This window comes from Sander vitreus, chromosome 17 (assembly GCF_031162955.1).
Source record: "Sander vitreus isolate 19-12246 chromosome 17, sanVit1, whole genome shotgun sequence".
Classification (NCBI taxonomy): domain Eukaryota; kingdom Metazoa; phylum Chordata; class Actinopteri; order Perciformes; family Percidae; genus Sander; species Sander vitreus.
In genome coordinates, this window is record NC_135871.1 from 11,010,028 (window position 1) to 11,032,109 (window position 22,082).

The 22,082-nt window shown below is 40.9% G+C and overlaps 2 protein-coding genes across 6 annotated transcripts in view; one reads left to right on the forward strand and one right to left on the reverse strand.

Annotated features, from left to right (window-relative positions):
* Positions 1 to 1,124: 1,124 nt before the first annotated feature.
* On the reverse strand, positions 1,125 to 19,721 carry LOC144532620 (geranylgeranyl pyrophosphate synthase-like). 2 transcript variants are annotated; one of them, XM_078273486.1, is made up of 4 exons: positions 19,621 to 19,721; positions 17,384 to 17,476; positions 15,451 to 15,521; positions 1,125 to 2,767 (listed from the first exon to the last, which is right to left on the reverse strand). In XM_078273486.1, exons 1-4 carry the CDS (start codon positions 19,622 to 19,624, stop codon positions 1,964 to 1,966), a joined length of 972 nt encoding a protein of 323 aa, XP_078129612.1. In that variant the 5' UTR covers positions 19,625 to 19,721; the 3' UTR covers positions 1,125 to 1,963. The 2 variants fall into 2 exon arrangements, with proteins under 2 accessions (XP_078129612.1, XP_078129613.1); XM_078273487.1 differs by lacking the exon at positions 19,621 to 19,721 and adding an exon at positions 19,112 to 19,602.
* Positions 19,722 to 19,872: 151 nt separating this feature from the next.
* arid4b (AT-rich interaction domain 4B) overlaps positions 19,873 to 22,082 on the forward strand; it is a 43,883-nt gene continuing 41,673 nt past the window's right edge. For all 4 annotated transcript variants that reach the window (XM_078272437.1, XM_078272438.1, XM_078272439.1 and 1 more), the window contains exon 1: positions 19,873 to 20,081. The gene's annotated coding sequence lies outside the window, so the exon portion shown is untranslated. The remainder of the gene's footprint in view (positions 20,082 to 22,082) is intronic.

Genomic DNA, 22,082 nt, shown 5'->3' on the forward strand with positions numbered 1-22,082 from the left:
GGCATTTCTCAATTGCGAAATCCCACGACAGCGTCCTCGATCAGCTGTTACCATATCCCGTGAATGGCGATCCTTGCGAGTTCCTTAAGCAAGCTTTTCACTTTAATCAGTCTTTTATCAACTCCTACATTAGGCCAATACGGTGGGATCAGGGGAGAACTTGCTTGGACGCGTGTTCTGCATGCCAATAATTCATGTCCACAATTTGTTTGCATTTCGGTGCTGTGACCCATTTATTTTCCTTAACAGCCTGCTCACCGTCGCACAAGGATTACAGTCCATTTCATTTCTGGATTAGTTCCATTCATTTTCCTTATCAAACAAATGAAATACACGCCAACCTGACACGACTGACACGGTGAAAAGCTGTATGCTGTCCCCAATTTCCACACACCTGTGTACCTGCGGCTGATTACCTTTATGCCTTCCCAAAGGCAATACTCCACCCAGTGCTCAAACATAAAATTGCATATTAATTGGCATAACCAACATGGTAGCCTATATAAACAAAACAAAGTGGTTTTAATTTTAAAATGTGGTGTAAGTGCAAACTGTCTTTTTGTTTGGGCTTGGGTTTGAGGTATGAAACAAGTATTTGTAGTGCCTTTTAAACTGGGTGCTTTTGTATGTTACACAATATTTGGGTTAAGTCAGGTTTAATCTGTCCCTCACACAATCAAACACCAGTTACTATTACAAAACAACACTTGCTTCAACAACACACCCACTACTATCCAGCTGCAGCCATTCTGTATTTATTTTAGTGGAAAAAAGCATTTAGCAGTCATTGTGTGTGGACTGGGAGATAAGAGACTGCCGGTGCTGGGACAGAATCTAGGGTGGAGTTAAGCACATATACTGTGCAGACGCAGTCATTGGCTACGTTGGCAAATGCATCAATGATGTCGTACCGAGGATTCTCAGTCTCAGTCTCATTAGGTAGGTAATCGTGGCACTATTCACCTCGCTGCTGCCACAGAACACAAAGTATATGATGTATACAACGTCCCATGTCATAACCACAAGATCACAAGTTCCAGTTTAAGGCAGTTCAAAATAATGAGAACAAAACTACATTCCGCAGGGAGATGGGAAATTTAGTTTTAAGAAGTCAGACAAGCCCACAGGTTCTTTTTTTTATTCAATAGATGCAAAGATGTTCTTAACTGCAGCATAGTGTCTACTTACAAGTATCATAACTGAATCACTAATAAAATTAGAAATGTAAATCTGAACTAGATGGAAACACAGTCTGCAATAAACCAAAACATCAACAAAGTTTTTATATAAAGCTGAGCATAAACAGCATGAGCACTACTTTGCATACAATGCCAGCATGTTATATAACAAGTAGACAATTTAGTTGCAAGAGGTCTTTACTACAGGATTGGCACTCTGGCGGCTTAATGATTAAGGTTCTCAAATCACACATCATACACTCAAGATATCTTATTTAAACAGGGACTTTAGAAAAAAAACACACCCAGCATTCACTCTGCTCTAGATAAACCATTTTCATTTAGAGGCTAAAATAAAAAATACATGTATATGCACTGTAGTGCACATCAAAAGGAAGGCTTTTGAGTATTGCCATCTTGTTGTTTATAACATAAAGCCAACGTAAGATACCTTTTTTTTTTTTTCATTCCACTGACTGCACAGCTACAATTGGATACAAAAATTGGTGATGTGTATTTTGTTACTTGAAGGATGCCATCTAGCACACAAAACAGAAAGGCAACATTCGGGGCTGCTTTGCTGGCTCATACATAGCTGCTGAATGCAGTCAGAGCTGTCTACCAGAATTCTCAGGTTTAATTCTGAATTGTAACTCATTGAATAGTTTGTGAATGTAACATGTGTGTTGAGCTTTCAGTAATATGTATATCTGCATCAGTGTATTAGCAAAGCTTCTGTGCTAGTGGAGTGTGGAGGGCTAGTATGTGAGTCATGCTGGATGAGGTCAGTGGTTTTGGTTGGAGTGTGGCTCAGTACTGGACTCTGCTGTGGCTTCAGCCTCACGATGCATTTGGCTGAGGTGTTTGACAAGGCTCTCCAGTTGAGGGTTTCCCCCAAACTCCCCGATGAGACGGTAGACTTCCGCCTCCAGGTCTCGCAGTGTCTGACGGGTGTAGGCAAACGAGCCTACCTTCTCCAGGTAGTCCACACAGTATCGTTTGATGTCCATGTTCTCTGTGCGCTGCCTCAGGATGTTCTGCACTTGAGTGCTCTCTGGACGCGACCATATGGCATGAATGGTGGGGAAAGAGAACTTTCCCTCAGTCAGGTCCTCACAGAAGCTCTTGTTCTCGCTGTACTCACGAGAGCTCAGGTTGGCGTAGTCATCGCGGATCTGGAAGAAGAGGCCCAGTGTGTCCAGGAGGGGTTTCAGGTCCTGTTTCCAATCTGAGAAGAGCTGCATCAGGCCCACAGCCAGACCAAAGAGCCCTCCAGTTTTCTGTAGCACCATGTTGCGGTACTCCTGCTCAGTGGGACAGGTGTAAGTGTCCCTCCAGTGGATGTCCAGGCCCTGACCACGGTGCAGCTCCAGCAGCTGCCGGGTAAACACTCGGACAGCCTCAGGGTGCTCCAGGGTCAGCACCTTCTCCAACCCCAGGAAGTAGACGTAGTTGGCCGAGTTGATAACGGAGGGAATGCCATAGATGCTGTGGGCCACAGGGAAGCCTCGCCGCAGCTTGGAGCTGTCCTCAATGTCGTCTATGAGCAAGCTGGCATTGTGCAGCATCTCAGTCACCTGGATGATCACCTGAACATGACAAACATATCTGATCATTAAACTATACGGTTATGCAGAAATGAAAGCATAGTTTGAGAATTATTGTGCAATAACATCAGCTTTTCCATTTTATAGTAATGGATGATTTTATGTTTTGCTATACTACATTTCTGAAACTGTTACAACAATGCTTATGCCAGGAAAACTTCCTTTCCTTTCCCTTCTCACACATACAGTAACCGGTTCTCTGGAGCTCTGTGTAAATTATGCATTATAACTTGTATACAGCAGAGGGTGCCATGCCTACAGTCTTGCCTGAACTACTCTAGTGAGAATCATCATTAGACAGTACCGATGTTGCTAAAAACAAGCCGGTAGTCAGTCAGAAAGAATGAGAGTTCAGTGAAGATCTACTCCAGACTGGAGCGGTTTCAGATTCAGAAATTGGTCGCCTACTCTATAACTCACTGTTGTGCCCAAGAGAGAGCATCAGTGGCTTGATGAGTTCAGAGGAAATTTATTCACATAGTGGGCAGCATGATAGTGCAGTGGTTGGCAGTGTCACCTTACAGCAAGAGGGTTTCATGTTTGGGCCCGTAGGTGTGACTGGGAGGAGTGTGAAAGGTTCTCTGTCTCTGTGTCAGCCTGTGAGTCTAGTGACCTGTACCCCAGCTCTCACTCAATAGCCTCTTTCTGACCAAGTAGTTACAGGAACGTAGTTATAGGAACAATCCACTTCTAAACAGTTCTACTAACTATTCTCCCCCAAAACTGGTTTTGCCATTTGCATTCGCACTGGCCAAGTGGCCATAGGAACTGGTAGGAGGGGTAAGGGAGTGACGCAAGCACGGCAACGGTCTTTATAGTGTCGTCACTTGACTTTAGCGCCACATACAACAACAAACCAGCATGGAGGAGGCCATTGGAATGTTCCTGTTGTGCCATTCATAACAGAGTTAGAACGGCAGCGTTTAAAGACTAGGCTGGAGTACCTAACAGAGAAACACAGAAGACGAAGGCTCCAGCGTAATATTATCCTAATTAATATGATGGAAGAAGATAGAAGAGCAGAGCGCAACAGGCAAACAAAACAACGGGTATGTTTAACTAGCATTAACAATTAGCTGGTTGAATGTGTGATGTTTGTCTTATGAGTTAGCATAAGTAGGCAAATTGCAACAGACAGTGAAGAATATGTACTGTTTGTGTTTCAGACGTTGCTAAAAAAAGACCCTGTCCTGAAGTAGGAGATGAAAGAGTTACAGGAACTGCGGTCAGAGGAACTTAATAATCCCCAAATTGGACTAGTCGGAACACGAGAAAAAAAGGGTTCTAGGAACGTTTTGTTCTAGGAACTGCAAAAATCCCTCCGGTTGGAAAGGGACCAAGGGTCAGTTGGGATTGGCTCCCCCACCACGACCCAATAGGATAAGCGGTTACAGATAATGGATGGATGTATTCACAAGGTTAAGTAATTACAAGTGACACTACAGGGCTTAGCACACTGTCAACTTCTCTAAAGAGAAAATGACGTGGCCCGAGTACTTATCCTTAGCCATAAATAATGAGTGTATTGACAAGCTCCAACAGCTTAAATACAGTACGACTCTCAAGGGCTATGTGGACAAATGTCAAATTAGTGAACAACAATGGTAAACGTCCACTGTCCCCCCCCCCAGGAGGATGCCTTGATAACATAAAATGGTTTTGTTTCAGGTCCATGTTTGACACAAAACAGTCAGGGATGCCATCAGGTGTCTGCTGTCTTGAGCTGGCTGTGGAGGCTGCTGGAGTGCTCTGCTGATTTAAAAGACAAGTGGTGTGGCCTGGTGAGGAAAGCTGTTTGTATGGGGCTGGGGAGTACAAAGACAGGCTCAGTGGGGCAGGCAGATGGCCAAGGCTGGGCAGTTTATCTGCCAAACAATCTTTTCTTTCTGAAAGGGTCCCGACACTCGCTCACCCTGCAACCTCAGTGAGCCACTTACAAGAGAGGGGGGTTGTGGGTAAAGCTACAATGAATGCAAGCAGAAATAAATGTCCCCCCCGGGAGAAACAACTGTATTTCTGGTAGTTAAATGCATCAATCTGGTGCATAACAATAGTAATAATACGTATTTCAGTCCTCAAAATGCCTGCTGATTGGATGCAGACCATTTTGTGTGTGTGTGTGTGTGTGTGTGTGTGTGTGTGTTTGTTTATTTTGTATTATTGAATGTTGATTGAAAAAAAAAAAGTAAGAACTGCGAGTGCCTTGGGAAAAACCTGTTTTCATAATTGGCATGTGCAATATCAGTGCTTTTTTATTCTATTATTCTTATTTAAAAAGGAAAAAAGAGAGAGGGAGAGAGCGATCCAGTGCTAGATCTGGGGCTATTTCTCTGGGGGCATTTTAGGCCTTTCATTTTATAAGACAGCTGAAGACATGAAAGGGGAGAGAGAGGGGGAATGAAATGCAGCAAAGGGCCGCAGCTCAGAGTCGACCCAGTGGGTGCGCGCTCTACCAGGTGAGCTACCCAGGCGCCCAGATCCGGGGATATTTAGAAAACATTCTGGGCTGTAGCCAGTGACACCCAGGCCTAACGATGCCCATGGCCAAAAACATACTCAAAGATTCAAAGGTTCATTGCAAACAGACTGTGCTCTCTATGAATTACAATTCCCTGTAAGGATAAAGGAACAAGGGCACAATCAAGACAAGATTTAAAGCCTTAGATAACAGCAGCAGTTATTCAACCTAAACCCAAGCACCAACAATTTCTAAAGTTCTGGACTTTGAGTGTCCAACAAAACAAATTAGTCAGACTGCTGCTGTATAATGCTGCCATTTAAGTACCGAGTGCCTTCACTGCTCCGCAAGACTTTGACTATCACCAGAAGTTAATGACGCAGAAACTTTTATTTTAATATATCTCTTTACAGAAATATTTTTTCTACTTAAAAACTAATTAAAAAAACAAATGAAATTCAAATGGTAGTATGGGCGCCGATACCGTGGGTGCTCCGGAGCTGCAGCACTCACGGAAAATACTGAGCGTCCACGTGTTTTAGACTGCCACTAGGCTACATTCATTTAAAATTAAACATTGCAGTTGTTGCTAAGTGGAGCGTGTGAGCGCTGATCGCGGTTACGTGTCAGTTAAACTTCTCATCTCCAATCCTATCTGCATTTGTGAGAAGTGGCGCTGTCCTGAGTTGAACGATAGCCTACTTTATGACTTTATTATCGAGTTAATAGGCATGTGCGTTTGTGTCAGCTGCTGTCCATTTCCTAAGGTTCTGAATTGCAAACATTTTTTTGATTTTTAAAGGGCGTGCGGAGGAAAACCTAAATCGGCGCCTATGACAGAGGAAGACTGACAGCTCTAATATACATATTATAATTTATTTACAAGACTGTCAAAGGGAGACGGGTATCTCTCTGCCCTGTCAGACGCTGCTCTTCCTCCCCTCTTCCTGCTCCGTGGCCGGTGTGTGTGAGGGACGTCCCGGTCAGCGAGTTTGTTACGTTATGCCCGCAATCTCTTGTGGAGCATTATAACTTCGAAAAACCACAGGTTCCAGTTAATCTTATAATGGATATGTGTGTTGTGTTATTTAAACAAATGATTGGGTAACTAAACGCCTCTTGTCCGCGAGTCTCCTGAGAGAGCTCCAGCCAGCAGAAATCCGACACAGTCGGACCAAATTTGCAATTAGCCATCAATTTTCGTAAAACGGTCCATATTTGAGCTCTACATAGTTGATTTCTCGCATAAAAAAGTCTCAGAAGTGAATTTAGTGATGAAATAGCAGGTCAACAATAACGTTTCCAGTTGTTGGCTACAACAGCAATCCATGGTTGTTGTGATTGTTGCGGCTTTCAGGGTGGGGGGGCGTGGCATCACGATAGTGGCTCTCCATCGTGATGTCGGTCAGCCATCACGATGGATGATATTGCCCTAGCATATACCCGAGCATGCATAAACCTGTCTTACTCAGGTATACACGTGTGGCAGTTAGCACCTACAGTAATCCCTCTTAGTAAGACTGCAGGACTGTTGAAGTCTGGCCAAGGTTTTACCATGGTCATCCCATGTGATCATACACCATGCCTACTGGATTGTCATTCAAAAATGCTTTCTGATTCATCTAAAACCGCAATCTTGGTGTACAAATATAATTTAATACAGAAGATTTTTTGTACAAACGCTCAAGAAGCCACAGTATAAGTTTAAACTCAAATTTATGTTTTGTGTGTTCTTTGAATCTTGATTATTGATACGGTGTTCTTTGCCGTTAGTCTTCACCAATTGTCTTTGATGCTGTGTGGTAAAGCTGAAGCCACAATGTAGAGAATTGATTCCATAACTAATTAACAAAGATTTCCTGCAGTTTTTCATAGACGTGGTGGGTCACCTCACCTGAGACGAACACCACCTTCATAGTCATCAATTCTTTTGCATACACTTTTTGAAATAAAACATATACATTTAGGGAAAAGAGCAGAGGAGCTGGTTCAACAAGGTCGTATTTATAGTGTGGCTATTGTTTAGGATGTCATCACTAAATTGATCATGAGATGAGACGTGTCTGGCTAACTACTGCAGCTTAACTTTTTCCTGGTAAAACCCTGCAGTACAAATGTAGAACAAATGTACTGTCTAGCCTGATCCAGGCTTTACTGCTGTACTATTTTCTGTTGTCACAACTTCTTATCTACTCCATGTAATGATAACCCTCTAACAAGTTACGGGTTGTATCCAGACATTTGACCGGTCTAAAAAGGATAACTTCACTTGTATTGATACATTCCAGCAGTTGATCCATATCATATGTGATATGCTAACCTGCAATTCAGTTCCTTGTTATTTTCAGAGACAGCTACATTATAGTCATTGCATCAGTCACATTAAAACCTACAAGAAGCTCTAAGCCCGAGGCATCAAACATTCTCATGTATGACGTGTTCAAAGTATACAGTAGATGAAGCTAACCTTTCTACATTGTCATAGAGAACAGGAGGAACAGTCAGCCAAAGGTCGCAAGGCGACTGATGTGTTTAGAGGGAATTTCCCAAACCTTTCCAACCGGTTCTGTACTGCACAGTGGAACGGCATATATGGGGGTTTGATAAAAAATGAATTGCCAGATGAATGAGACAGTGTGCTACTGTCACTGCCTCCATCCATCTGAAGGCACGGTTGTTTCCATGGCGGCGACTACATGGCAGCAGTGTGCTAATGATGACGAGAGGAGTGCTCTATGTCTGCATGATGGGTTCAGCAGGAGTTTACAGGGCTGCTACATGGAGTGAGTAAGAGGGGAGACAGAGGGAGGCATAGGGGGAGAAGTTTGATATGCCAAACAACAAAATTCTGTCTAAACTGGAATTATCAGGAGAACAAAAGTAGATTTGGTTACAATCTGCATATGAATGTAAGCCATCCGAACTGCCAACTAATCTAAAACTCAACAAATCAAAAACTGATCAGCCAAATTTAAAACTCCAAGGTAACGTCATTGTAGCCTCAAGGAGCATATGTGCTCCTGAATTGAAAATGTCAGCAGGAAGAAACGTAGCAAGATGTAATGTGAAAAAAGAATGTTGAGTTGCTTCTTTTATTCATTCTGCATAAAACCCACTCTCATAGTAGCAGTGTGAAAGCTGTGATTAAATATATCTCTACTGCAAAGTGTGAGATGGATGCAGCTGTAGCAGGAGGGCTGACATGACAGGATTGATTTATACTCCAATATTGTGACAACTGGGGGTGGTACGGTTCACAAAATCCACGGTTCGGATCACGGTTTTAGGTTCTGTACGGTTCCTGTTATTTTTTCTTTTAATCTTTAACACTCCAGAAATATACTTCAGCGTACGATATATAGCTAAAATTAGCATATTGAATGCATGTTGCACAATACATGCACACAGTGGCAGTTCTATCTATTGTTTTATTTCCGCTGTCATCATAGGTAACATGAAATCCAAAATGTTCCCACGCACCAGACTATATACGACGCTGGCGCATCCTCCAACTCCGGGCAGCCTTCCTCATCTCTCCCACTTGACATTTCTGCACGTGACGTGACCTGCAGCACTCCACACTCCACCTGAGGAGCGGTCGGCTCGGCGCCTCTCAAAATCTGACGAAAATCTTTTAAACTGACCTTTGTCGATCAAAAAAACAGACAGATTCAGCAACTGTATGGCCTATTTCTCACTTAAAATGTTTTCAGAAACACTTTTCGGTGAACTATTTTCATAAAATACGAGATCGTATTCAGAACGAGACGCCGTTAGAGTCTGTTTTTGAAATTCGGGAGCAGCAAGAACCACGTGACGCGTTCGTCCAATCAGCTGCCATGTGTTGGGTTCGTCACGCTCATCCCCCTCGTCGTTTCCAGTAAGTGTTTTAACATAGGTGTTGAAAGTGGGCACTACGGCAGTAAGTGGTTAGTGCACATTAACAGTGTACTGACGAACCGTGTGACGCACACATGCTCCGAACCGAGACATACGAACCGAGCGGTTCGGATGTTTTTTCATGAACCGTACCACCCCCAGTGACAACTGAAGAGACTGACAACTTTATTACTCACACACGTGCACCTCGTTCTTTTTTTATTGAGACCTGAAACCATCAATACATCAGGGGAGGACTTTTCTTTTGCACTGGGAGATGAAATGACCACAGGAGACAGTGTGACCTGAGCTTTGCTGCAGAACTAGGATTCCTCTACTTGTCAAGGGTTTATAAAACATTCAGGACAAAGGGAGACCTGTTGAACAGCAAACCGAATGAGACCTGACGGGCTCAGCACTTAGCATTCTTTGCTGAGAAAGGCATGTAAATTAAGAAAATACAGTCTCCATATTTTCATTACTGGACATAGGGCCAGTATTCGGCCACTACAATGTTAACGTTATTAGTATAATAAGGCCAATGGCCTGATCTCTCTAAGTGGACAATGGCGAGAGTCCTGCTCAATAAAACCAATAAATCCTAAATGGCTAATTTGAAATGAATCTAAGGAAAAGCAGGAATGCCAATCAGCCCACTATCTGTAGATGCATCAGGCAGCATCCAAGAATGTATTAAGATACTGTAATGGATGAGTGGAGGCGCAAGTTTATCTGGGAAGCCGTCTTTGACTTGAATCATGCTAATCCTTTGCTGACAGAGACACTCCGCTCACGAGACGATCCATGATAATGGGTTCACGAGAATGAGACTAGATTTTAACACTATTACTATACTAACACACACTTAAAGAAAACTTCAATGACGAAATATGTCTTTTATTCAATCGAAAGTCACAAAATGTAAACTGAGCACTGTAAAAGGCTTTGCACACAAACTCAAAAGACCAGTGGTCACAACCACTAGGGGCGCTAAAGACACTGGTCGCGACCAGCTCCTCAGTGGTCTGCCCTGTGGTCCCTGTGGTCTGTGAAGCCGCTTTAGTATTTTCTCCCCTTTCCTGTCGTTTTGGCAGCACTGTTAGCTGAATAAATGTCAGAGATCATAATCTTTTGTCTATAAAATACACTATATCAGATATATTATGATTATTATTGTGATTATTATTGATTATGAAGATCCGTGTGGTCAGGACCAGCTGGTCTCTGGCACGGACCAGTGGTCACAACCACTAGGGGCGCTAAATACACTGGTCGTGACCAGTGGCACAGCGGTCATGACCAGCTTCTTACTGGCACAAAGGGCACTAAAATGACTGGTCCTGACCACCTCCTCTGTGATCTGTTGTGTTGTTTGGACCAGTTGAGTGATCTGTGGTGTGTTTGTTTGTATTTATTTTTAATAAAACTTTTCACGTTTCTCACTGTGTTAGCAGAATCGCCTAATGTGAGAAGCCATAATCGTTTGTCTATCCAATGTTATTTATCACTATTATTAATAGAAATCATAATAACAATGATTAAATTAGTATTATTAGTCGTAGTATATGAGTAGTACTATCGATTATGCAGCTCAGTGTGTTTGTGACCTGCCGCACAGTCCTGACCAGCTCCTCCCGACCAGCTCCTACCTGGCACGGACCAGTGGTCACTACCACTAGGGGCGCTAAAGACACTGGTCTGTCTTGTGGTCCTTGTCATCTGCCTGTTGTCTTGACCAGTTACTGAGTGGTCTTTGGAGTAGTTATTGTACATTTAATACACCTTCTCCCCTTTCTCATTGTGTTGGCAACACTGTGCTGAATAAATGTAAAAATTAATAAATAAGTTTGTCTGTCAAATATTATTGATCATTGTTATTAATAGAAATCATAATAACAATTATTAAATTATTATTATTATTAGTTGTAGTTGTATGAGTAGTACTGTCGACTATGCAGCTCCGTGTCTTCCTGACTGGTTTCAACTTACTAATGTCAAATAAATGTAGTGGAGGAAAAAAATGTAGCGTTGAGTGACAAAGCAACATCAAATGAAGTACAAAAATGTAAAAGTTTAATTAAAAATTCAACTCAAGTAGCCTACCATACAGTAACAAAAGTAACAGTCGAATCATCTTGACTGATCCAGCACCGGATCACTCGATGATCGTTCTTTTAAAATGCAACACATTGGTCGTGTTGCATTTTAAAGTGGGTTTTAAAGTTGTATTAAAAATAAATACAAACAAACACACCACAGATCACTTAACTGGTCCAAACAACAGAACAGATCACAGAGGAGGTGGTCAGGACCAGTCATTTTAGTGCCCTTTTAGTCCAGGCAACGTAACTCATTTTGGAGCCAAAAATAGAACTAAAACATACTAAAAGTCCTAAGAAATCCTAGTTGAGGAAATATGTTTAATTCTCATCAATGCAAGATGTGTGCCAGTAAGGCCAGGCAACAATGCACCCCAATGGGGCTATTTTTTTCCTTTACACCTATCAAAATAAAACTTCATACAATTAAAGTATCCATGAAAAGTAACATCTTTGTTTTACAAGTTTCTTGGAAAAATCTTTATATTGACATTAAGAATTGATTGCACAATCTTGCCTCCAGTTGCTTTCTAAATTCTTTTTTTATTTGCGAACAACTCTTACCTAATGACATTCCCCCACAGATAACATCAGAAGAAAGTCAGAATAGCCATCTTAGTCATTAGTAACGTGGTGAGATTACATTTTGCTACCTTGTTGTGGTGTGGAGGCTTGTGTGCCTCCGTGACCCTGAAGACTATACCGGCGGGGGTTATATGTGCATATTCAAATTCATTTAAAAAGAAACTTGTAATACAAAAAAAAGTTACTTTTCATGTATACTTTTACTATGTAAAGTTTTATTGTGGTAGGAGTAAAGGAAAAAAATAGCCCCATTGGGGTGTATTGTTGCCTGGTCTTATTGGCACACATCTCGGATTGATGAGAATTTAACATATTTCCTGAACTAGGATTTTTTAGGACTTTTAGTATGTTGTTCTGGACACCTCATAGAAATGATCTAAGCTGCAAAAAAATCTTTTACAATTAGTCTGTCATAAAACGCTACTTTGTGTAGCGTTACCAGTGTATTTAGCGCCCCTAGTGGTTGTGACCACTGGTCCGTGCCAGAGACCAGCTGGTCCTGACCACACGGATCTTCATAATCAATAATAATAACAATAATAATCATAATATATCTGATATAGTGTATTTTATAGACAAAAGATTATGATCTCTGACATTTATTCAGCTAACAGTGCTGCCAAAACGACAGGAAAGGGGAGAAAATACTAAAGCGGCTTCACAGACCACAGGGACCACAGGGCAGACCACTGAGGAGCTGGTCGCGACCAGTGTCTTTAGCGCCCCTAGTGGCAGTAACCACTGGTCTCTGCCAGGACAGACCACGGAATCGGCTACAACCCCTGCTGCTAACCCTTTCAGACCTAATAACTGCAGCATTTCCACTGGGATCCAAAATGTTGCCACACAAACGATTTAAAAGTGGCGGGTAGGGTTGTGTACTGTTCACATTTTTACCGAAACCTAAATTTTGGTGCTGCTACCCAATGGTACCTTTTTCCAGTACCGTCCCTACAACCTATTTAATTAAATAATTATTCATTTCTTACACTGCACTTTAACTATATTCTTGTATTTGTATCCATATAATCTTATTCTATTTTAGCCTGTTTTATTTTTAATTGCTCTTTATCAATCAGACTTTATTTATACAGCACTTTTCATACATAAAAATGTGCTTCATACAATCCCAAAAATCTGCCTGCCTCTATGGGAATTTAACATAGGGGTGTGTATACTTATGCCCCCTGTATTTTAAGGAAGAACATTTATTTATTTACAATACATTATTCATTCACAAAGAAAATTGGTGTTCTTAAACAGTGTTTCCTTTAGGATTTTTTTTAGTAGTGGGGGCAGGTCTGTCCGAACAACATTCGAAATTTCTAAGTGACCCCAAACTTTTGACCGGTAGTGTAGAACACTCCTTTTCGTGCAAATCTAATGTGACTCTGGGAAACTGAACGGGAGCACCCAAACAGCAACTAGAAGCTGATATGAATTAGAATACAGTGGAATTTAGTAAATTAGCCCATACACATTTTGGCAGTAAAGATTTTATCTACACAAATCGACTTTTGTGGGACATTTGGGGGTACGTGTACCCCTAGGGGTACTTTGGAGGACTTCAAGGTAGAGCTGGGCATATATCGATATTATATTGATATTGATATCATGATATGAGACTAGATTATCTTCTTAGATTTTGGATATCGTAATATGGCATAAGTGTTGCCTTTTCCTGGTTTTAAAGGTGGCATTACAGTAAAGTGATGTCATTTTCTGAACTTACCAGACTGTTCTAGCTGTTCTGTTATTTGCCTTTACCCACTTAGTCATTATATCCACATTAATGATGATTATTTATCAAAAATCTCATTGTGTAAATATTTTGTGAAAGCACCAATAGTCAACACTACAATATCGTTGCGTTATCGATATTGAGGTATTTGGTCAAAAATATCGTGATATTTGATTTTCTCCATGTCGCCCAGCCCTACTGCAGGGGGTACGTGACATTTTGTAAAATGTTTTTCAGTTACAAGGCTGTAGTTACTTCTACTGTCTTTTTTTCTCCAAGTTTGTCGCCGTTTTTGAAGGTTTTGTCATTTGTTTTGACCTATTCTTGCCTTTCTTCCTTACTTTTTTCTACTGTCTTTTTTCTTCAAAGTATTTTTTCAGCTTTTTTCAATGTTTTTGTCACTTTATTTTTAAGTTTGTCGTTTATTTAAATTTTTTTGTCACTTTTGTCGCCCTAGTGTTGCCTTCCTTCTTTCTACGGTGTTTTTTAAAAAAGTTTTTATTACTATTTTCGACCTATTCTTGCCTTACTTCCTTCTTTCTACCGTCTTTCCAAGGTTTTGTCGCCTTTTTTCATCAGCATTTAAATGTTTTCCAGGTACAAGGCTGTTTAGTAAATCTATCGCTGACATCGCTGTATTGTTCCTCTTTATAGAGACTTTTTTTTCTACCAAATATTATTTGCGCTGGTTAGGGGGGCTTAAAAAAACTGTTCAAAGGGGGTACATTATTTAAAAAAGCTTAAGAACCACTGCTATAAACTGTCAAAACATGCTAATATTATAAACAGTCAAAACACAACAAACCACCAACTCCATGTAATTTTAAAAGCAGACGTGGGAGAGTATGGTAAACCTATAATCTGGCAAAGATCCTTTCTCCCACTTCTTGGATTCATGAAAACTTATTTTGAAAGCCTTTGATGACAATCTGGCATTGTTTTTACTTTAGTTTTACTTTCTTTACAAAAAGTACTCTTTATAAAAATATTAAATAATGTTATCATTAATGTGCCACCATTGAGCTACTTGAAAGCCCTGAGTCATGAGTCACCTTGAAAAGAAACAGTAGATGTAACAGCTACCTTGACAGAAAATAGAGATCAAACAGTGTTATGAATACATCCAAAGTAGGCCAGACAATTTTTGCAGTTGCAAAAAAACGTTAATTGGTTGACTACATGTTATGCAAACAGGGTCAGTAGTAACAAACCAAAAATAATACTGCATCACTAAACTCTGTAGCTCTACAGCAAAAGCCCCTAGCTGATGAAGAGAGTCGAACATCTAGCAAGCTTAAGATCCACATATCTTTCTCAGCAGTTGATGAAGCTCAAACCAAAACTAATGATTGGTCCATATCTGCTGTATAAATAACTGTTTGCTAACATGTTAGCCAATCAACGTCTTTTAAAGTGGTTCTGCCCCCTGGGTTTGATGTAGCTTTAGTATTTAGGTTATACTTTCCTTACTCAAGACAAACTCTTTTTAACTTTTAAAAGTGAGTATACACACCATCTATATAGGCAAACAGAATGCTTCCAACTTCAACAATTCATGAAATCAGAAATAAGGGAAATGCAGATCAAACAAATATAGAAAGGGGTAACTGTTCTGTTTTTGAAAGCATTGCCCACCTTTTTCATTTCACTTGATAATCAGACAATCTGATTGATAATCAGATGCATTAACAACCTCCTGTAATAAATCATGGATGAGCTAAGCTCCACATCCAAGCTTTACATTTATATTCAGTTAGGAACAACTCAACCTTCTGGTTGCATTACAAAATGAGTTGCCCATTTAGCATAAGCACAGCATAGTTTCCCCTTCCTGGACCTGTCCGCAACAATAAGCATCAGGTGACTGTCAATGTTAAGAGGCTGGAAATGGCTGATTTCTCACCTGCAGTTTGTCCTCTGGAACATTGAGCCAGTGGTTAAATGCTTGGGATAGTTTTGTCCTCACCTGCTTTCCTAAAAAGAGAGCAGAAAAACTAAATTTCAAGTTTAATAGTCAAAGACATGTGTACTATAGTATGCAAAGGTAAAAGAAAACACCTTTAAATGCATCCTTTACAATGACTATTGTTGCAAATGATGAGCTCATTTCACTTGCTTTCTTTACTTACGTTAGTATTTTTTTTACCCTTTAAATTCAAGCCTACTTTGCCACAGCAGTAACATACATACACACTTGGATGAAATTAAGCAGCATATCCTAAAAGCTACGTGTTAGTGTTGATGAACAAGATGAACAACTCCCATTTTATGCAGCATGCAGTTTATGTCTGCTGTGTGTACACTAGAGCCTTTCATCACATTCAATGAGGAGTGAAAATTCTGGACCCTCCGCTCTGCTTACATGCATTCTGCACTAGGGCTGTTGGAACGAATTCCGAAAGTCCAATATAATTTGAATAGTAAAAAAATCAATACTATTCGAATGCTGAAATAACTATTTAAATGTGATTTTTTTTTTTTTTATAAATATTTTGAATAACGTTAGCTAATCTCCCTCTTCTCGCCTTGGCCTACCCGCATGTGAAAATAAAATGCTTTTTGAAGATTTTGGGGGCTTTTCCCTTTATTTGAAAGTGGATAGACATGAAATGGGGTAAGAGATGGGGGACTACACGCAGCAGGTCGGATTCAAACCCTGCGCCACTGCAGGACTCAGCCAAAATGGGGCGAACGCTCTTACTGGGTAAGCTAGAGGCCGCCCCCAAAATGGTTTTGTCATGTCACGTCTGAACAATAAGTAAGCGGGAGTGAGAAACACAAGGCACTGTGGGGTCTTAAGATCACGGAGCTATAACATTAGTACGGTGGGGTAACAGGCTGCGGCTGGAAATCGGAAGAATGATGCAAAATAGTTTTAACATGACTTTAAAATCGACCACCGAGCAAAAAGGCTTATGTTATTATTAGTTAGCTCGTTCTTGTTTCCCAACTGCGTTGCAAGTTACAGGGGCTTAGCTGGTAACTTCATGGAGACAGCTAAATTTGAATTAGCTGTCGGAGTTAGCTTCGACTTCATTTATTACCTTCTAATAGCTTTATTCTCAGTAACGTGACAATCTGAAAGAAACAGGTTGCTTATAAATCACAAAAATAGTAGTGGCAGCAACGTTTGGTTTGGTTATCAATGCCGTTGGCATCGTGGCTAACATTATTGGTAACGTTACTTAGTTAATGACAAATCGTTTCTGCTGCACTTTCTAACATCATGTCATTGTGCTAACCGAGCAACGTTAGCCTTTACAACAGAGCCGCTTCACTACACTTGTTAGATAATGTTTCATTACAGAGTTCCCTGTTGATTTGTTTGTCGCTGTGTGTGCGTGGTGGAAAATTAATGTAAAACAAAGTTGCGTGCAAGAAATGCAATGTGCCATGACGTAGATCCCTTTCACGGCCAGGCTACTGTTGGAAGTCCCTCTAATGGACAGAACGTATAACAACAACCACATTCTTATAGTGGCATTGACAATAGTGTAGTACATATTAATAACAGGCTGCATTTGAGCATTAAATATTTGAATATTATTTGAATATTTAAAAAAATATATATAACAAATGACATTCAAATGGTATTATAGAGAGGAAGATTGACAGCTCTATTCTGCATCCATTCACTGTTGAAACACAGACTACTGAACACTGTTTGATAGTAACACCCTTGCAAGAACGGGAACAAAAATGCGCTAGTGCTCTAACCACAGCAGCCCTTATCAACAGTATACGTGGCTTTTGATGACCTTTTCACTGCATGTCTGAATGCCTCCATACATGTCTCTTCCACCACTCTGCAGTCACTGTCATGGAGAACGACTCACCTGGTAATTGCAACAAGTACTTGTATGGTTCCAGCAGAATTCGCTCAGGGCCGGCTTCCAAGTCGCCATCCATTGCTTCAAGTTCGCCCAAATCTATATTGGAGGACAAAGAACATACAAAGTCAAATAATAATAGTGATATTACTGAACTCCGAAAGTTAAAAGGTTGGTACAAGTCCACAATCACACGGAGTAAACAGAAGTAGTGAATAGGTGTGTAATTGTAATTAGTGATGCCTGTGGTGTGTTCATGTTGGGTTGCGTGTATCTGTTATTGTTCAGCACCAAACTTTGAGCTGGCTCTTAACTGATAGATTGGGGAAGTGTTGAGTAGACAGAATTGTAGTTGTAGAAATTGCAGAAGAGTGTGTGTTGACATGGCAGGAACAATGTCAGACTCAAATGCATTCTTGGTGTAACTGACATCAGAGACATAACTGCAAAATGCTGCTACACACCTAAGAGTATAATACACAGGAACTGTGTGGGATTCATTTGTGAGTGATGCTTTTACCATTTTGTTGTACTTTTTCTTAAAATAAGTACATAATTGTGACACAAGACATGTAATGACAACTGCAAAACTAATGCATTGTTTGTGAAGCTTTACATTAAAAAAAGCTCTAACTCATCTAAGGCAAACAAGAAAATTAAAGGTTCTGACAAACTTGAATAAATATTTTTCATGATGTAATGCACTGTGTGGTCAGACGCATGTGCAGAGCCATGAAATCCCCTTGTGCATGGTGACACGCTGATCACATGATTGGATAAGTTAAAACAATCACATTACTGGTGAGTCACAGAAACTGGCGACGAGTGGTGGTGTAGCAATAAAAATAGAAAGGTTGGGTTGTCTGTGACAGCTAGTGATCATCATAAGAAAAATCACTAAAAAATTATTATTATAAATTATTTACATAAAACAGCAGTTTAGGTTTAATTTCATAAAAGTCCCAGACTAGATAATTTACATCCAGTCACATCATATACATCTAGACTATAAGCCTATCAACCTAAAAATAAGTGTGAAACCTCTATCTTGAGAAAGTAATATTAGGGAACTAAATTTGGTTAGGGTCAAAGGTAATTAACTATTCACATTGTTGAAGCAAAGCTTACAATTACAATGAAATGATCAGACTGCCAAGACATTTTTTATCAAATGACACAATGCTGCCATCCATCTCCAGCAAGAGACAGTGCAATATTATATCAAGAAGACCTGATCTCTTGTCACATACTGAGTCAACGTTGCTTTTAAAAAGGTTGACACCCTAGCATGTAGATACTAGTTTAATAGGTACAGTACTATCTAACACAGTCCTGTAACTGGTAGTTTAGTGTACACATTAAAAGCCCACACTCTACATTATTTGGTGTAATGTGGAAAATAAATGTATAATAAATACACACTTATTGTCTGCAACAAGTGCCTAACTAGAATTACCATAATCTAGGTAATTTTCCATTAGATACGTCGACTTCACTTTTTAACAGAACCATTCAATTACATTTAGGCTGTTTTATACTTGCACTTTGAATTGTTGAATTAAGATTCAACCAAAAAGCCAATGTAAAGTAGCTAATGGTAAAGAAAAGTTAAATTTATAGGAAGGACAACTGAGGACAATATTAAGGAATTTTAAATTACACATACACATAGGAGCTTGAAAACTAAAATGATTCTGTGACATTAGCCCTTCCAATGTTCTTAACTCCACCCACCTTAGCTGCTGCCTGTCAGTCTGATGACGTATTCCTTTTAGCCAGACTGCTAGTTAGCTAGCTAGCATTAGCAGGCTAACATAAAGGGTGCCGGTAAACCACTGTTGAGCATTTCTTTTCTTTTTTTCAAAATAAAAACTTCCACTTTAACGCTGGTCGATTAAGGCACACGATATGACTCTCGCATCCACACGTTCATATCATTGTTAGGTCCGCGAGTTACTGGAAAATGCACCGGATGCTATGCTAAGCTAAGCTAATGCCGTTATTGCTACGTACTGTACAGACACTTTTCAAAACAAGCTAGTTTTGATGAGCTACCTATATATGCTTCGGCATCGTTACAGAGCAGGCGCAGAGTAGGTGGGGAACATGGGTGCCTCGCACATTGTGTGCTGCAGTTGCATTTCTATATTGCCCGGTAAAAGCTTCCGGCCTGTAAGCAAATTGGAAAACCACATATACGTCTTGTCGGGACAGTCTGTAATACATATCGAACACACACTCACACATATGTTCCAAAGCTGGGGATTGTAGTTTTTAGCAGTGTTTTCTCTCTGTGAGAACAATCCAGTAGAACGACTTCGTACCATGGATATTTTTCTCCTCAACTAGCCAATCCGATGCTGCTAAGGCGTTACCCTTCCCTGTGCCATCCTATGGGCGAGCGTACCTTTGGTTGAGGCGGGGTTAATATGCCCGTCAATCATTCTCAGGAGGAGGAGGAGGAGGAGGAGGAGGAGGAGGAGGGGGGGGGGAAGGATCACAGAAAGAGCTAGGCTAGAAGAGCTACTCAACAAGGCAAACAGCAGCGCTCTGCGAAAACCACTTTTACCCATCCGCATCCAACATCAACCAGGGGCCAACGGACGACGTTAAAAACCTGTCAGATTTCTCACATAAATGTTCCTATGGATTACTAATACACTTTCGTCGAAAAACAGAGGTGTTTCTCAACTTGACAGCATAGGTAAGCCTGCTTTTGTTCGGCAAAGCCATCGCTATTTTGAACAATTTACTAGCTTGCTTCCCTGCTGCTACCAAGCCAACCTTGACGTTAGCTAACTTGTTAACTAATGCTGGGATGTGTTTAGGGTGGTTTTAGGGAATGAATGAATTAAACGACTGGACAGCAAAAAGATGACGGCCGAGATTATAGAAGAAACTTGGTTAGCTCGATAACAAAGTTATGCTGTAGCCAGCCAAATTGAGCTGATGAGCACAGTCAAAGCGTATGCTACTCCAGGGTTGAATAGTTTCAAGCCTGCTGGACATGCACCGGAGTGTTGTGTTGTTGAGCGGAGGAATCCTCGGAGAGGTTGTCGTCGAGCAGCGCCTGTCATGGTGTTCCCTAATAGCCGTCAAAAGTGATATTACACGATACAATTGGTGACCCGTATGAGCTTGACATCGTTGCACGATATGATTTGTCGACCAGCGACTTAACGGTGTAGTTTAACAGATAAATTGCATTGTCAGGCTTTTCTTTTGTGCCACCAGTATCATTAGCTTCTCACGATTGACTTGTCCAGTGTAGATTGGACCAAATGGGCTGCCTTTTATCAAGGAACTCACCAGTTTGATCAGTTATATGACCAGATGCGATGTGGACTATTTTCCCTCTGCTAGATAGGGCTTATGTTATTCTCAATGCTGCGTGAACCAGTATTTTGCACATTTCCGTCACTGGCAACATCACCGCTGACAAACCTATGCAAGAATCAGTAACGTTACTGGAGAGGTTTAAATGGGCTCGACGCTTTAGTTAACCACGGAAACCAGGTTTAAGGACCGATGAAAAAACATCGAGACTCGGGCTGTATATGTTCATTATTTTTGGTGGTGGTCAATCACTCACGTGCAGCGGCTGGTCTAGCAAATTGTCTGGGGCGGATGACATTGTATCCTCCGCGACCAAGAGCCACACAAGAGGGCTGCGACCTTGGATTCAGTTATAACAATAAAATGTTGTAGGTATTAATGCTATGTTGCTGCGTTACAAGTCTTTTTCGAGCTTGACCTTGTTGCGAACCGTTTCGTCGACTTGGTTCTTTGTCAGTAGCGACCTCACTCAACGTTACTCAGTGAACAGTCAGCGAAATGCCAGACCAGTCGATAAAGACAACATTTTGTGAATAAAGAAAGTGACTTTTAATGGGGCTGCACGACTGATTCTCACTTTGTTCAACTTAACGCTGTTGTAACGACATAGCTTTAATATAACATTTCTATAAATGTCTGGTTTGGTGGCTGTGTTGCCTGCCCATATCAGTGTTATTATCGGTCTGGGCTGTCGAGTGTACTCTGCAGAGAGCAGCGCACCGAGTCAAGGGAGAGAAGCGAAAATGAACGGTATTGGGGCAGTTTTTTTTCTATGTAAAGCAAGAGTTTCGTCTCCGAAAGAGATATGACTCTGACGTGGGCAGGTGAATAGCGACCACCGTTCTCGCAATTTCCAGTGTTTGTGCGCTGAAGTGTTCTCCTTTTTAGCCGACTGTCAGCTACAGAAATGGCGTCATCCTCTGCTGTAGTGTTGGTATAGTCAGTGCAGTGCAGACAGCGGGCACACCACGCTGCCGTACTCCGAGCACCGTGCGGCTGTTACTGTATCTATCACTTTATCCTAAACAACCTCATTATCCGTGCATTTGTGCAGGACAGCGACTATAGTTACTTTTGTGTTTGCTCGTCCTTCGTTGCCACAAGCCATGGCTGATTGCTGACTACAGTACACTAGGCATTACATAAACGGCTTTAAGGGCTCTGCGAATGAGAGTGATCAGCCTGCCACGGTTTACTTTGCAACACAGATATTTTTGGGAATGTGGCTCGAAAGCTCGAGTACACATACCATTAGCCTGGTGCATTAGTCAGGATTATTTAAGCCAAGGACCTTTTTAAAACTTTTCTTAAATAAATTACAGACTCACTTCGAATGAAAACCACAATTCCTAAAAAGATATTTCATGTG

Coding starts and splice junctions, on each gene's coding strand:
- LOC144532620 (XM_078273486.1), bottom strand. Junction 15,522..17,383: donor GTACTTGTTGCAATTACCAG/GTGAGTCGTTCT, acceptor CTCTCTTTTTAG/GAAAGCAGGTGAGGACAAAA. Junction 2,768..15,450: donor TTCCAGAGGACAAACTGCAG/GTGAGAAATCAG, acceptor TGTCATGTTCAG/GTGATCATCCAGGTGACTGA.